Raw genomic sequence first — 17,753 nt, forward strand, 5'->3', positions numbered from 1 at the left:
TGCAGTTCCAAAGTTCTAGAAAGATGGGCTGGCCTCGGGAGGCTGTGTGATTGCAGCTGGCATCTGGGCCCCTCCTGTAACATCTAGCTGCCCCCTGCTGAGATCAAGGCTTCCAAAAATCCTCAGAACTATCAGAAACTCAAAATTTCCAACATTCTGTCCCACTGTCCTCAGAAATCATTGAAATCCCAGAGGTTCTCCTATTTTAGGATCCCCAACTCATGACATAGGCGGCCCCATGCTCCTATGGTGGCCTGAGGTGTTGAGTTCAGCTCCGCCACGCTGGTCCCTTCACATCTAAGTGCAGCTGCTTCTCCCAGGGCCCGTGGTAGGGATGAAGTGACGCAACATGAGGCCCCCACGCCCGGAGCCTGGTAAATGGCGAGGCCAATGAACAGGAACTGGCTTTCTTTATCAGTTAAAAGCTCATGTCTCCTTGTTTTAGGCTCAGAAATATGGTTCACCAGTTATATAAAAGTGAAAAGCCTGGGGCTAGGCTCACAGGTGTGTTCTCCTTCCAGCCAGGGTCAACTTCGGACTCCAGCAAGTTTTTATGAGGCCTGCTTTATGGTCCCAGACTTTCTTCTGGGACTGGGCGAGGTCCAGGCAGGGTGAGGTAAAGGTCAGTATCAGGGAAAGTGAAGCTGAAGGCAAGCTTTTAAGAAGCGTCACTGTTCTGGAGTGCCCGGGTGACTTGGTCAGTTGGGCGGCCAACTCCTGGTTTCAGCTCAGGTCATGATCTCAGGGTCATGGGATCGAGCCCCGTGTATCAGGCTCTGTACGTGGTGGGGAGTCTGCTTGAGATTCTCTCCTTCTCCCTCTGCCCACCCTGCTCTGTCTATCTGTCTCTAGGATAAATAAATAAATCTTTTTTTTTTAATTTATTTTTTATTGGTGTTCAATTTACTAACATACAGAATAACACCCAGTGCCCGTCACCCATTCACTCCCACCCCCCGCCCTCCTCCCCTTCTACCACCCCTAGTTCGTTTCCCAGAGTTAGGAGTCTTTACGTTCTGTCTCCCTTTCTGATATTTCCCACTCATTTCTTCTCCCTTCCCTTATATTCCCTTTCACTATTATTTATATTCCCCAAATGAATGAGAACATATAATGTTTGTCCTTCTCCGACTGACTTACTTCACTCAGCATAATACCCTCCAGTTCCATCCACGTTGAAGCAAATGGTGGGTATTTGTTATTTCTAATAGCTGAGTAATATTCCATTGTATACATAAACCACATCTTCTTTATCCATTCATCTTTCGTTGGACACCGAGGCTCCTTCCACAGTTTGGCTATCGTGGCCATTGCTGCTAGAAACATCGGGGTGCAGGTGTCCCGGCGTTTCATTGCATTTGTATCTTTGGGGTAAATCCCCAACAGTGCAATTGCTGGGTCGTAGGGCAGGTATATTTTTAACTGTTTGAGGAACCTCCACACAGTTTTCCAGAGTGGCTGCACCAGTTCACATTCCCACCAACAGTGTAAGAGGGTTCCCTTTTCTCCCCATCCTCTCCAACATTTGTTGTTTCCTGCCTTGTTAATTTTCCCCATTCTCACTGGTGTGAGGTGGTATCTCATTGTAGTTTTGATTTGTATTTCCCTGATGGCAAGTGATGCAGAGCATTTTCTCATATGCATGTTGGCCATGTCTATGTCTTCCTCTGTGAGATTTCTGTTCATGTCTTTTGCCCATTTCATGATTGGATTGTTAGTTTCTTTGCTGTTGAGTTTAATAAGTTCTTTATAGATCTTGGAAACTAGCCCTTTATCTGATATGTCATTTGCAAATATCTTCTCCCATTCTGTAGGTTGTCTTCTAGTTTTGTTGACTGTATCCTTTGCTGTGCAAAAGCTTCTTATCTTGATGAAGTCCCAATAGTTCATTTTTGCTTTTGTTTCTTTTGCCTTCGTGGATGTATCTTGCAAGAAGTTACTGTGGCCGAGTTCAAAAAGGGTGTTGCCTGTGTTCTTCTCTAGGATTTTGATGGAATCTTGTCTCACATTTAGATCTTTCATCCATTTTGAGTTTATCTTTGTGTATGGTGAAAGAGAGTGGTCTAGTTTCATTCTTCTGCATGTGGATGTCCAATTTTCCCAGCACCATTTATGGAAGAGACTGTCTTTCTTCCAATGGATAGTCTTTCCTCCTTTATCGAATATTAGTTGCCCATAAAGTTCAGGGTCCATTTCTGGATTCTCTATTCTGTTCCACTGATCTATGTGTCTGTTTTTGTGCCAGTACCACACTGTCTTGATGACCACAGCTTTGTAGTACAACCTGAAATCTGGCATTGTGATGCCCCCAGATATGGTTTTCTTTTTTAAAATTCCCCTGGCTATTCGGGGTCTTTTCTGATTCCACACAAATCTTAAAATAATTTGTTCTAACTCTCTGAAGAAAGTCCATGGTATTTTGATAGGGATTGCATTAAACGTGTATATTGCCCTGGGTAACATTGACATTTTCACAATATTAATTCTGCCAATCCATGAGCATGGAATATTTTTCCATCTCTTTGTGTCTTCCTCAATTTCTTTCAGAAGTGTTCTATAGTTTTGAGGGTATAGACCCTTTACATCTTTGGTGAGGTTTATTCCTAGGTATCTTATGCTTTTGGGTGCAATTGTAAATGGGATTGACTCCTTAATTTCTCTTTCTTCAGTCTCATTGTTAGTGTATAGAAATGCCACTGACTTCTGGGCATTGATTTTGTATCCTGCCACGCTACCGAATTGCTGTATGAGTTCTAGCAATCTTGGGGTGGAGACTTTTGGGTTTTCTATGTAGAGTATCATGTCATCGGCGAAGAGGGAGAGTTTGACTTCTTCTTTGCCAATTTGAATGCCTTTAATGTCTTTTTGTTGTCTGATTGCTGAGGCTAGGACTTCCAGTACTATGTTGAACAGCAGTGGTGAGAGTGGACATCCCTGTCTTGTTCCTGATCTTAGGGGAAAGGCTCCTAGTGCTTCCCCATTGAGAATGATATTTGCTGTGGGCTTTTCATAGATGGCTTTTAAGATGTCGAGGAATGTTCCCTCTATCCCTACACTCTGAAGAGTTTTGATCAGGAATGGATGCTGTATTTTGTCAAATGCTTTCTCTGCATCCAATGAGAGGATCATATGGTTCTTGGTTTTTCTCTTGCTGATATGATGAATCACATTGATTGTTTTACGGGTGTTGAACCAGCCTTGTGTCCCAGGGATAAATCCTACTTGGTCATGGTGAATAATTTTCTTAATGTACTGTTGGATCCTATTGGCCAGTATCTTGTTGAGAATTTTTGCATCCATGTTCATCAGGGATATTGGTCTGTAATTCTCCTTTTTGGTGGGGTCTTTGTCTGGCTTTGGAATTAAGGTGACGCTGGCTTCATAGAACGAATTTGGAAGTACTCCATCTCTTTCTATCTTTCCAAACAGCTTTAGGAGAATAGGTATGGTTTCTTCTTTAAACGTTTGATAAAATTCCCCTGGGAAGCCATCTGGCCCTGGACTCTTGTGTCTTGGGAGGTTTTTGATGACTGCTTCAATTTCCTCCCTGGTTATTGGCCTGTTCAGATTTTCTATTTCTTCCTGTTCCAGTTTTGGTAGTTTGTGGCTTTCCAGGAATGCATCCATTTCTTCTAGATTGCCTAATTTATTGGCGTATAGCTGTTCATAATATGTTTTTAAAATCGTTTGTATTTCCTTGGTGTTGGTAGTGATCTCTCCTTTCTCATTCATGATTTTATTAATTTGAGTCTTCTCTCTCTTCTTTTTAATGAGGCTGGCTAATGGTTTATCTATCTTATTAATTCTTTCAAAGAACCAACTCCTGGTTCTGTTGATCTGTTCCACAGTTCTTCTGGTCTCGATTTCGTTGAGTTCTGCTCGAATCTTTATTAACTCCCTTCTTCTCTTGGGTGTAGGATCTATTTGCTGTTTTTTCTCTAGCTCCTTTATGTGTAAGGTTAGCTTTTGTATTTGAGTTCTTTCCAGTTTTTGAATGGATGCTTGTATTGCGATGTATTTCCCCCTTAGGACTGCTTTTGCTGCATCCCAAAGATTTTGAATGGTTGTATCTTCATTCTCATTAGTTTCCATGAATCTTTTTAATTCTTCCTTAATTTTCTGGTTGACCCTTTTATCTTTTAGCAGGATGGTCCTTAACCTCCACGTGTTTGAGGTCCTTCCAAACTTCTTGTTGTGATTTAGTTCTAATTTCAAGGCATTATGGTCCGAGAATATGCAGGGGACAATCCCAATCTTTTGGTATCGGTTCAGACCCGATTTGTGACCCAATATGTGGTCTATTCTGGAGAAAGTTCCATGTGCGCTTGAGAAGAATGTGTACTCAGTTGAGTTTGGATGTAAAGTTCTGTAGATATCTGTGAAATCCATCTGGTCCAGTGTATCATTTAAAGCTCTCGTTTCTTTGGAGATGTTGTGCTTAAAATAAATCTTTAAAAAAAAGAAAAAAGCATCACTGTTCTAGTTAGATAACCTTACCCTTTGCAATGGAAGAGTTTCTGGTAGAAAGTCTGAGTAAACCCAGTCCATATTCAATAGCACAGGAATATACTACATCGTAAACATACAGCTTCCACCAACTGTCTGGGAATAGCAGATAAAGAAGAAAGAGATGCAGTCCCAGCCCAAGTGCTCACACTACTACCTTCATGGGAAGGAAGGTAGCCCCACTAGGGGTTCCATTCTTACAGTCTGGCTCCTGTGCTTATTGCATCTTTGAATCCACCCATGTGCCTGGCACCTGGTGAGGTCCTGAGGGGAGAACCCGATGGGCAGGATGTGGCTCAGCCACTGGGAACTCACAGTTTACCTGCCACAGGAGAGAGACAGAACACAGACACCTCATGAGCATTAGGATAAAGGAAACCATGAGGGGGGAAACCCTGAGAGGGTCTGGAAGACTGATAATCGGGAGAAGTGTCATCACAGAGGGAAGGAGGCACTCATCCGGCCCTCCAGGGAGTGACACTGCGAGCTGGGTCCAGGCGGCTTACGGGGAGCATGGGGCAGGAGGATTGGGTGAGGCTGGGGAGCTGGACCGGCTCTGGCACCTCGAGGACCTTGTGGGCCCCACTCAGAAACTCAGACTTGGCCTCGTGGGTGATGGGGAACCACTGGAGGTTTGTGCGGTGGAGCAGGGTGGTCTGACTTGTATTTTAGAAAGATCTCACTGGTAGACACGTTGGGGACGGATCAGGTGGGGGCAAAACCAGCTGTTACAACTGTCCCGAGGAGGAATAATGATGCCCTGAAGCATGGTAGTGGCAGGTGGGGTACAGTGAGGGGCTCATTTGGAAGAGGGAACTGACATGACTTGGCGATGCCGGTGAGCAGGACGGACGGCTCTGAGGTTTCGAGGGCTCATTTGGAAGAGGGAACTGACATGACTTGGCGATGCCGGTGAGCAGGACGGACGGCTCTGAGGTTTCGAGTTTGGGTAGGAGAGTGGGTGGTGGTGGTGCCTTCAATGGCAGCACAGAAGGAGCAGAGTGGACACAAGGGCAAAACAGTGGTTTTGGTGTTATATTTTGAGGTGCCCCGCAGCAATCAGTGTAGAAAGGAAGGCCAGGTAAATATTGGAAATACGGGTCTGTGGCTGAACATAGAGGCAGCTGCTCACTGCACAAGACGGAGATTATTCGTTCCAGGGATGCCAGCTGACGCACAGGGGTCTGTAGATAGGAGGTGACTGGACACCATGTGCACAGTGGTCAAGAGGTGGTGGGGGAACCCGAAGCGTGGCAGCAGGGAGAGACCCAACGGGAGCAGAAGGCTCCAGGCTGGAGGGAGAGAGGCAAAGGCCAGAGGCACAGGCAGTAAATAAAGATACAGGCCGTGGTGTGGCTGCCAGAGCAGGGAACAGGTCACTGGTGACCCCCGACACAAGTTCTGGGTGAGTTCTGGGGCCGATAAGAGGTTTCGGTGGATGAAGACGTCCTGGCAGAAAAGGGTGGAGACTAAGTGGTGGTGAGGGGGACGAGGAGGGGGAGATGAAGAAAGGCAGGATTCCAGTGGCTCCGGGTGCCTGCGGGGGGCACCCCGACTTGATGATTCAGCAGCAAGAGGCAGGCAGAGGGTCCTGGATGATGGTTGTGCAGAAGGGGAGTGAGAGAGAGGCTGGGGCCCAGGAGGGGGGCCTCTGTGGAGGGACAGCCAGTGGGGAAGGGAGCTCCAGAAGGGATGCTGCCCTTGGCACTTGGGGCCTGGAGGCCTGAGGAGGCCTGGGCTCAGGGGCGGGGGGGCAGGGGTGGGGTGCAGGGTGCAGGGGCGGGGATGCAGCAGCTCCTCAGGGATCAGAGGAGCCGGCAGGGAGGCCGGTGCTGAGGCTCAGCGTCCCGCAGCGGGGTTACTCACTGCTGACTCAGAGCCAGGTGCTCATTTGCATGTTATTCATTTCAAGCCAAAAGGAGCAGGAATACGGGGAGCATCTCATCCCCTTTCCAAGCAGCACCACCCCAGAGCTTCTGAGGGCCCCTGCTGTGGCGCGGAGTCTGACTTAGACCTATTGCCTTTTTAAAGGGCTCTATTCAGCTGTGCCCACGGGGCTGTCTGTGAAATTGAGCTGAGGAAAACAAAAAAACCCAAAAAATCCACTTAGGAAGTTTGTATCCTAAGAACATGGAGGTAGATTTTAATTTTAGGTTAAGAGCTCCGAGCACGGGCCTTCCTACCATCAAATATTATGTATTTTCTCTTAATCGTCCACCTCCTCCCACTGGAACGTAACCCCCAGGAGGACAGGGCCACCGCTGGGCATGCCTGTGCCTAGAACGGAGCCTGACACACAGCAGGGGCCTGACGGACACATGAAATGACGCAGGTCCCCTTCCACGCACTCTCTGAACCCCACAGCCCTGGGCACTCCACGGTTTAGGAGACGGGGATCCGGAGAGGGTGAGCACTCCCCTGGGTTAGTCACACCACGCTTTCAGGCGGGACCTCCCACGCGTCATCGTGCAGTTGTTCAGAAGCCACTCGCTAGTTGAGTAGGTGACTCTTCCCGCGAAACCCCTTCGTGCCAGCCCGACCCGACAAGGACATCCCTGACAAGGACAAGCACTGATTTCCACTCAACCCCACCTAGCTTCCGAGGAGCTGACCGCCCTGAGCAGCCGGAGAGCTCAGTGGGCCCCGGTAGGACAGGCCTGCTAAGGAAGCCAGGAGCCCAAGCAGAGTCGGGAACTCTCCGGGAGCCCGTGCAGCAGCTCCACGGGCCGGACACACGGCAGACCCTGCCTCCAGCGGGACCAACACGCTGCGGCCTGCTGTCCAGCTGCCCGGGAGAGCCAGCCGCCTGCCTGCAGCCCCTCGTGTCCTCCCAGCCCTGCCCTGAAGGAGAGATGCTGGAGCGAGGGCATGGGGCTCCTTCGCTGCAAGCCCACACCCAGTTTTCCTCAACTCCCTCAGGTCACTGTGTCTGTGGGCCAAGGGCAACCCTACACACAGCAGGAGGTGGCCTTGCAGCAGTTCTGCCCCCGGTGTCTGGGGAGGCCACCTCTCTGTGAATCCGGGCCTGTGTTGGGGGCGCTGCTGGCTTGAGCCACTGCGTAGGGGGGACGGGTAGGTCCTGCCTATGACCTAAATTTTAGGTGTCCCTGTTAGACTTCTGTTGCCCACAGCTAGATGGCTTCGGCTTCAAACCTCGGGGGATGTACGATGAGCAAACGGCAGTCAAAACCACTTTGGGGAGGAAACGCCCAGTGGAAGGCTCAGGCCAAGAATCAGAGAAGAATCCAGGTGTCTGACCGTTTCTTTGGTAACTGGAGTCCCTTAGCTATTAGTACCAACCAAGGTAGTAACTTGCCTTTTTTTCTCTACTACCCAGTAGCGTATATTTCATCACAACAGAGGAAAAAAAAAAAATCCACTCAATCCCCAGTGCCTGGGCCAGAGCAGAAGGGCCACTAAGCACAACAGCTGTTAACACGGCTGACGCTCACTTCCATTAACTGCTTTAGTTCAGGTAAAGGACTGGCGGGAGAGAAATTCTGGCTGGTTCTACGAGGAAAAACATTTCAGAGGTAGTCACCGAAGACGGCAGCAGATGTCACGGAGCAGGAGCACAAGCTACCAGGGACTCCACCGTCCCAAAGCTAAGCCAAAAGAGCTGATGAATACTCAGCCAAGCCAACTGCCCATCCTACACCTAAAGCAGCTCAGAAACCAGAGAGGTGAAGAAGTTTCTTTAATTAACAGTCTTCCGTTCTCTCGGCCCACAAATTCGTCAGCCCACGTCTCTTGGGAGCTCCTGCTGGCCGCCCTCACCACGGTAGGCCAACAGCGCGAGCGTGTAAATGCGCGATCTGCGACTGCAGTGTAGACGGTCCAGTCCTAGGGTTACAAGTGACTCCCAGGGCTGGCAGGAGCCAGGAGCTGGTGAGTACGAGAGGCCAACGGCCTGATCCCTTCCGTTGGAGCGTGGGCAGCGGCTCCCAGGACAGGCGCTAGAGTCAAGCGAGCATGGGGCTGAATAGATGGTTCTGCTGTTGCCTGCTGCATGATGCTGCTGGTTGTTTACCCTCCTGAACCTCTTTCCCCGTCTGTTAAGCAGGGATACTAGTGCTTAATTTATTGGGTGTTGGAAAAATTACATGTGCGATTACATGCAAAGCATTCGGCACATGGTGCTGCACACAGTAAATGCTCAGAGAACGCGAGCTGTCCTCCCAGGTCTTTGAAAGCCCAGAAAGGTGCTGTTTGGTCTCACCATGTGCATCCTGTACATGTCTACATCTCATGGTCATACCTAGCAGAAAGCAACTCTGTTGGGCGCCTGTGTAGCTCAGTCCATCAAGCGTCCAACACTTGGTTTCAGCTCAGGTCATGATCTCAGGGGTGTGGGATCGAGCCCCCATGTTGGGCTCCAGGCTCAGCAGAGTCTGCTTGAGATTCTCTCTCTCTCTCCCTCTGCACACTTTCTCTCTTTCAAATAAATAAATTTTTTTTTTAAAAAGTAACTGTAAGTAGGACTTTCAGAAAAGAAAAGCTATTATGAAATGTTACTAGGCTTTAAGTCACTGGTCAAGTTGTGACTCTGAGCCCCAGCAGACTTTTTGTTAGTCCATATGTTACTCAAAATGAGAAAGCACTGCTTTATTCCACAGCATTATTTTTACTCATTATTAGCTAGGATCCACTAATTGTTTTCTCCATCTCTTTTTTAAGAAAATACAGACTTGGTGAGGTGTTTTTCCCTAAAGCAACATTTGGGAATACGCTGGGCCACACACACATTCAATGCAATCACCTCCATTTCCTGTCTTTACATCTTCAGATATCAAAAAACAACAGGTGTACAAAAGAACAGTGGATCCTGTAAGATTTCCAAAGATTCAAATGTGCTCCTTTCTAGGGCAGGGAATGGGCTGATCCATAATGGGGTTTTTCCATCATCGAAAATTCTGTTTGTAGAAGGTAGGTACTGGATGACCAGAAGAAAACTGCTCCACGCCTAGAGTGGACTAGAAGCAAAGGGTAACCAGACGGGATCAGAAACAAAAGCACCGAGAATCTCCTGCCCCAGCTGTGACCTTGGGCAAAGTGCATGTGTCTGAGCTTCAATTTCATCGATATAATGGGGATGATGGTGCTCGCGTCATAGGACTGGTTCAGAGGAGTTACTGTCTGATAAAATGCTTTGTCAATACCAAAGCACCACACAAATGAGAAACCCCACTAACCAGGCTGCTTCACCAGAGGGGTCTACTTGCTCAACCACCTGCTTGTCTACACACCTGTCTTCACACTGCCCTCTCACTCTTGATGATGTCCTGGCTCACGATGGCTTCTGCTTTGTCCTCAGCATTCATCCACATTCCCCCTTTCCATGACAATGGATACATTTCCTGGCATTCCAGGGACTGTGAAGAAATCACCCTTCTTCCTCCCACCCAGGGATTGAGGAATGAGCCATACATCACACACCAATAACTTCCTATGGAACAGACTTGAAGTTAGTTTAAAAATTGATTACAGGGCAGTGGGGCCAGTGGGGAGGGATGAATTGGGGAATCACAGAATTTTAGAGCAGTGAAACTATTGTGTGATACTAATGGCATGGTGAATATATGCCATTCTACATTTGTCCAATCCCATAGAATGTACTAGAGTGAACCCTTATATAAACTATGGACTTTGGGAGATTATGTGTCAGCATAGGCTTTAAGTCATCACTTTAACAATGTACCCTGTGTATGGGGGGGAAGGTATTGATAGGGGGAGGTTATGTAGGTATATAGACAGGGTATTTGAGAAATTTTGTACCTTCTAGACCGTTTTTTTTTTTTTTAAGATTTATTTCAGAAAGACAGAAGGTGGGAAGGATGGAAGAGGAGAGAGTGAGAGACAATCTTGAGCAGACTCCTTGTTGAGCATGGAGCCCAACACAGGGGCTTGATCTCACAACCCTGAGATCATGGCCTGAGCAGAAATCATGAGTAAGATGCTTAACCAACTGAGCCACTCAGGCACCCCCAGAAATTTCTGTACCTTCTGATCAAGTTAGCTGTGAAGCTAAAACTGTTGTAAAAAATAAAATCCATTTAAAAATTGATTTTACAGACACACATACACACGCACATACTTGCTACTGAGATGTGCTCTGACAAATATGAAAATTTAAGAAACCTAACTCTTTATTTAACATCAAAGCTAACATCAAATGTTTATTTAAAAAAATAATGGCACCTGCTTTGAATAGGATGACAATCTACAGAGAATTTACAATTTTAGGCTGACGTGGAACTACATAGTATCTCACAAAACAGAAATTCTGCAAAACACCTCACAATAAACATTTCTAGTTTCCATTTTCAGAACTGCTAACTACTGCCTAAACATACCTTAAACACAGAGCACGTTTTGTTGAAACATTTCTCTTAGGACAAACACAGGAGACAGGTTTTAAATAAATTAAAATTGCAACACACAAATTATTCCTAAAACAATCAAGGTACATTCCTTTCCAGCTTCTTATAAACAGATAATTGCACTGACTTTAGAAAATTATAGGTTAGTTTTGCTTTGTATCTTCTGGGTTACCAAACTTTGCATTTACTGTATCTTTTGGCTTCTTAACTACCTTTGATGTAAATAGGCCAATATCATTCTTTTCAGTGACTTATCTTTTTAGACCAACTCCTTCCTTAGCACATGGGCTAAACTTTTTGAAACACTTCTCTCCAGATAAAGCTCTGAATTTTAAATGCCATTTTGCTCTACCTCTGGCTCACTCCTCACAATTATAGAAATATGCAAAATAGGTCTAATCACACATGTTCATCTTAATAAGCATAGTGAAATGCTCTTCCAAACCAATACAACTATACTTAGATTCAACAAAAAGATGTTCCTGTTTGATGCAAAACCATTTGGTATTTAAATTCCAACCCCAAAGGATAAAAATAATTAGGTGGCCTGAGGGAATCCAATTCCCATCACTGTTATTGATCCCATAATTAAACCTAATATGCTGGAGAAATGGCAGGGCAATAAACATACCTAGCAGGGAGATATTTCAATGAAAACAAGAGTGACAAAGCAGAATGATGCTAACTGACGGAAAGGGATAACTGCCTTATGGGAGAAGGGGCGGGATTTTCAGAAGATCTTAGTCTTTCTGTAGTTCATGGTGATCAAAGAAGCAAAGCTACTGATGGTACATGCTAGAAACTTGGGACTGATCCTATTCTCTGTACAAAATCAGCAATGGAGTACTTTTATTTGCTGTTTCATTGTGGTTGGAATTTTGGGGGGTGGGAGGAGGAGGATGTTTTGTTCGGGCTTGATCATACTCAAAACATAAGCTGGGATAAGCAGTTCAAAACCCACAGGAGAGTATTTTTAGGTTCTTGTTTTGTCCTCAGCAAACTATCATAGTCATGGTGATCATGAAAATAGTATGTCACCACAAAATCCTGTGATAAAATGCAATGTCTGATACCTTTAATCATCACTAAATTCGCTAAGTGAGCAGGTGCCTGCCCACCACACGACTGATTTTATCTTTAGGTTTAGGTACGTACGAGATGTTTACAACCCATGAAAAGGTGGGGGGGGGGGGGGAAGGATTAGTTGACGTAAGCGTAGATAGCCAATTCCAGGAAATGTCCTAGCTGGATTACAAGTTTTAATTGAATAATTTGTAAAATTTTATTGAGTCCCCTTACACAGGAAAGAAAACATACAATGGCAGGATTTATTCCTTAAGAAGAGAACAATAGACTCTGCAGAGAATAAAGGTCTCCTTGGAGTAGATCAGCTTATTAAAAAGATTAATAAACTTTCAACAAGACTCTAAAATAAATAAGCCACGTAGGATGGGCCTACCCAAGTGAAAATAAGGTTATCTGATATCTAATGAGAATCACCGGAAATATAAATTCTGTGCAAAGAAGTCATGATCAGGTGGGGTGATTTAGACCCTAGGCTATTTCACAACAGAGCCAGTTTCTAGCAGTTTCTGTAACCGCTCCAGACTTGAGAGGGCGGAGTGCGCTGCTTTCCATTTTTCCCACTTCTCTCCATGGGGAGGAGACACACTGACCTGCATGTCTGGGAAGTGTCAAAGCCAATGCTGAGTGGAGCACAGTGGCCTGTGGGGCAGGTCCACGTCCTGGGTCCTCCCGCAGCCTTAATCTCAAGGGCTGGCCATGTCACTTACTCTCTAAACTAACGGCAGCATCTTCGTCCACTGCAACCACCGGCACATCCAAAGGGCCTCAGAAAGATTCACAGAACCCGAGAGGCACCCACCAGAACCCAACTTGATCCAAGGGCCCTCAGCAAAAGGGAGACTGACAAAGGGGAATGCTGGCCATTAAAATACAGAAGCAAAAGCAAGCACACCATTCTTTCTCCCTTTCTTCCCTGGATCTGGAGCTCTTTTTCTGTCCCCTGGATTTGATGGATCACAGTGTATTTACCGCCAACTTGGCAGAACAAGGGAGAGTCTGACAGTGCAAGGGGACACAGCCATGGGATGGGGGCGGGGTGGGGCTGGTAGCTCCTTCTTTCCTGAATCCAAAATACGAACAGCCAGAGATGTCGTGAAATGATGGTGACTGCTTTAAAAAGCTCGAGTCCAGAATTAGATAGTGGGGATAGTCGCCTAAGTTTGTGAATTTAGTAAAACCACGGAACTCAGTGTATGGTTAAAAAAAGAAGAAGAAAGCTTGAGTCTGAGTCTCACACACACTGGACTTGTACCAAATGCTCGACTATTCCATTCTCTCAAACCATGGCACACTGTCACATTTTTTCAGGAGATTTCCCTAAGAGCAGCTGTTCGCAAAATATTGCACTTAATTTAAATCCAGGCGATTCGATGTTTTCTGGAAGAAAATGTACACTAACATACATCTTTACGCCTTCAGATAACAGAGTGGATGGTGGAAGGAGGGACTGAACAGCAGTTTCCATTAAAATCTTCTATCTTCGTCTCCATTAGGTACAGAGAGAAAAAGATTTCAAGAGAAGTAGCATCTGGGCTGAAATTAGTGAGGAGCCTCGTTCGCCCACACAGGTGAGAGATGTGAACTCTTGCGTGCTTTCGCCTCCGGGGGAGAGCGTGGCCACTCCATTACTGAGGCCCGTCAGGGAGACCCAGAAAGACAACGGACAACTGTGGTGCGGACACGGGATCTAATTGATTTGATCCTGGCTGGTCTTACAGGTCCTCTGAGGATCTTCTCAGTCTTGACCCAGGTGAACTGCTCCCACTGATTCGACTGCCACCCCATCAGACCACACGTCCTGTCTTCCTCCTGCGCGCTCCTACCTCAGGGCACTTTCACTTTATAAAGTACAATTCTATTGTAAGAAGAGGAGGAAAGAAGAAAGAAGAAGAAAGAAGAAAGAAGAAGAAAGAAGAAAGAAGAAGAAGAAACCCAAGACATGAGTATCATTTGTTTTCACTTGTGCAGTAAGCTTTATAACCCTCCCAAGGCCAGTGAATAAAGCAGAATCACATCCTCACAGGGGGTTTATCACAATTAAGATTTGCTGAAATGCAAACCTCCAGAGTAGTGCTTACAGGACCCTACAGTAATGTTTAGGCCACAGTTTGGGGTGGGATTTGGAAGCACTTCTACATGCTTGTAGGAAAGCCATTCCATAGCCCCTTAGAACAAAATTAGGTGTGCGGTTCCCTGGGTGCAAGAAGGCAAAAGCCCTACCCCTAAATCTTCGTGTCTTACCCTTTAAAGTGCAAGAGAACATCTAAGCTCAACTTCCGAAGGATAAACGGGTGTGTTGTGAGATGTCTATGTTATGATGGACCACGCGCACCTGACCACTCGGAACGCAGGGTACCTCGTGTCACCTGTGCCCAAGCAGAATGGATTACACAGGATGTGCTGTGCTTCTGGAGGCCACAAGCGCTCCCATGGCCAACGCCCGTACTCCTTCCCTCCCGCAAGTCCTGTCATAGCCTTGCTGCTTACGGGACTCAGGGAAAATGCAACCATGAGCAACCATGAAGCTCAATTTTGATAGAGACTTAGGGGAGAGAGACAGAGGCTTCAAACCCTTTTTCTCATGGGTCACACTGATTATGCCAAATGCTAGGTAAACAGAGGTTTACCATGCTGGGCTAGTCAGGTGGGCAGGAAATCTGGTCTGATTAAGGCAGTGAGCAACGCGGGCAAGGCTCTGCAATGGATTCATGTCCACCAAGTACAGGGGCTGAGTGGCAGTTGCTACTACGTGAAGAGAATGGGAGTTATTTACAAGGCACAGCCCGGGCCTGGTGGTCTCTAGTCAGCATAACTGTTCGTTTTAAAATTTGGTAGTATGCACAGAGTTTTCTTTAAAACAGAAACGTGAAAGCACTTGGAGACAGGGACCAGTGGCTTCATCTGGGTATTATGATCCTTTCTATGGCACACACAATATGGTCCCAGTTTTTGCAAAATATTGCAAGGAGCGTCACGGCAAAGAAGGTGCCAAGGATGTGGAAACGGCTCTTCATCATGGGCGAGATGAACTTGGCGATGGTAGACACACACACGAGGATGACGGTCATGAAGGCCAGGATCACGTTTATGCACTTCCCCAGGAGAACTTTGGCGTTCACGGTGTCCGTCTGCAGAGCTTGCTGCTCTTGCTGGTGGAGCTCCAGCTTAGAAATGCGTGTCTGGCAGGATTCCAAGGCTTCCTGTGGGCAAGAGGGAGAGCGAGGGTCAAACGCTGTTGAGATCATGGGCAACGTGTGAGCACGTGCTTAGACATGCACGAATGAAAGCCCCCCAGCTCAGGATGCTCCATGCCAAGGCAGCTTCAAACAGCCAAGCTGACGATGACGATGATGACGATGACGAAGACAAAGAATACGAGAACCCCGAGGCTCACTTATTGTTATTCCTGACCACATGAGCATGTGTATACAGCCATAAAATACCGTATGTGGGGGCTCACAGGTGAGTATTTTGAGTCTATTTGTATTTGGAATAAAGGACATAAAACACAGGCATGTGCTGCTATCATCAGGGACAAACGAGAGGAGCGGTGGGGTTCCACTTTGGAGGTGACGGCCTCCAGCCACAGAGTAGGTGGTATCTCCAACTGCAGTCCTTCCGTCCACCGCTCAGAATCCGGGCAGCCATCCACGGGCTCTGGAGGAGGAAGGAGAAGGGACGGGGACAGGGCTGATGGGGCAACTCGGCTTTCACCTGCTCTTTGAATGCTGTTACTCAGAACAACGTCCAAGGCGACACATTCCTACACATTGTCCCTACCTCTTGTTCTTTCTAAGACTTCAATTACTAAGTCACAGCTGATTCCAAGTATTTCTCTGGCCCAGTGATCTCTTGCAAGATTGACTCACGTATCTACGATGCGTCCCTGCTATCTCCATTTGAGCTTCCTTTTTTTTAAAAACAAAAACAAAAACATTTTATTTATTTACTTGAGAGAGAGAGAGAGAAAGCAGGAGTAGGGGAGAGGAGGAGCAGAGGGAGAGGGAGAAGCAGACTCCCGCGGAACAGGGCTCCATCCCAGGACCCTGAGATTATGACCTGAGCCAAAGGCAGATGCTTAATGAACTGGGCCACCCGGGCACCCCTCCTCATTTGAGCCTCTTAAAAGCACCTCAGCTGCAACATGTCCAAATGTGGCTTCATGTACTGCACCTTCTCCTGTACCTGCCATCAGCACTGCTTCCTTTCTGCTGTTCCTCTCCTCAGCACAGCACCCTGCCCACCCAGTTCCTCCTATCAGACACCCCTCTCCTCTCCCCTGTCACCAGCCCCATCGATGCAACCACCAGTGTCTATCTCTGGGGGTCCGCTTCTTTCCCCTCTGTCCTCCCCCCACCATCTCCTGCCTCACATGATGCCAGCCCCTGCCCGGCTCACCACGCTTCAGCCATATAGGCTTTTTAAAGTTCGGAAAAGCAGCATGTTTGGGGCCTCTGTATGTGTCTGAAATGTCTGCCTCCCCACTCCCCCCTTCACCGGTGGCTCTCCCTCCCCCTTCAGGTCCCATCTCCTCCACTATCATGTCCAGGGGCAGCCCTCCCAGCCCCGTCAGAGGAGGTGAAGTCTCCCCCACCTTCCCAACCCAAGCGACAGTCCAGAGCTGCGGGAGGATGGGGACTGGGCCATCCTGCTGTCTCCCCAGCACAGGGCAGCCACAAGCCGGGCGCAGACCTCGAACCAGGGACAGGGGTGAGGCTCGGGAGAGAAGGACCCTGTGTGTCCTGGGAAGAAAGGACTAATCAGAGGTGGCACGATGAGCCTCTCTGAGCTCACTAGCCTGCCGTCTGACTCCCCTGCCAGTACGTGTTCGCTCAGCTCCAACACAGCCATCTTCTCAGGTTCTAACCCACCATAACAGCTGGGACACTGATTCGCTTTTCTTCTTCTGAATATACTCTCCGTGCCCAAGATCGGGGGTCTCTGTCACAGTGGCTTCCATTACATGAGTCACCAACAGGGGAGGTACAACTTCCTCAGATCTTCACGTTCTAGGCAGTGTTGGCTTTCTATGATGGCAGGCACGCATCCCAGAAACCGTGCATTCTTTTCAAATGCTTGAGCCCACCATTTCTCCCCGTTTCAGACACGTCATGGAAAAGGTGACAGAACAAGACAAAAGAGCAGCATTTTGGCAAATTCATTCATCTTTAATTGAGTACATGAATTATATATATAAAGAGTGATCCGAGGAGTGAATTGCCTTAGAACTGTCGTTTTTAATCCCCAACCCCCCCTCAAAAAATCCAATAAAATGAAGGAGTGAATTGCAAGGAATTTTTGTTGTAGCACCCGCTAAGAGACATTCGGCCCCACGATCTTTATTTAGTATCTGCTCGAATCCAGTGTTTAACTTACAGGGGATAAGGACAGAGAACAGACTGAATTATCCGTAAGCCTTTTTAAAATTAGGAATTCAAGGCTGATAGAAAAAAAATCTCAATTTCATAAAACCGTGGCATCTCTGTGAGCAATAGCCACCCTCACCACCTGTACCAGCCTGTGCCCCATGGAGCCCAGCCTGCACGAACAAAACAAGAACTGAGGATGAAGATGAAGCCGAGCAGGCCTGATCGCTAAAAGCCCCGAGGAACAGTCACTCACCAATATGATAAAATAAACGGCCGGCCTTGATTTCCTGACTGCCTGTTATGCGTCAGGCAAAGATTTGAGTACTCTGTATTATCCCACCTAATTCTCCTGACGACCTTTTGAGGTGAAGCTCACTGATATTTCCATTTTATAGATGGGGAAACTGAGGCA

At 47.2% G+C, this 17,753-nt stretch overlaps 1 protein-coding gene across 16 annotated transcripts in view; it reads right to left on the reverse strand.

The window, feature by feature from the left end:
- Positions 1-1,072: 1,072 nt before the first annotated feature.
- The window catches only part of TMCC3 (transmembrane and coiled-coil domain family 3), a 271,611-nt gene continuing 254,930 nt past the window's right edge, over positions 1,073-17,753 (reverse strand). For 14 of the 16 annotated variants that reach the window (XM_072773103.1, XM_072773107.1, XM_072773101.1 and 11 more), the window contains one exon: positions 1,073-4,449. In XM_072773103.1, coding sequence (XP_072629204.1) covers positions 1,084-4,449 — 3,366 coding nt within the window. In that variant the 3' untranslated portion in view covers positions 1,073-1,083. Of the gene's footprint in view, positions 4,450-10,630; positions 15,173-17,753 lie in introns of those variants that run through there. The other 2 variants (XM_072773116.1, XM_072773118.1) reach the window with 1 other exon arrangement.

This window comes from Canis lupus, chromosome 13, assembly GCF_048164855.1.
Source record: "Canis lupus baileyi chromosome 13, mCanLup2.hap1, whole genome shotgun sequence".
NCBI classification, from domain to species: Eukaryota; Metazoa; Chordata; class Mammalia; order Carnivora; family Canidae; genus Canis; species Canis lupus.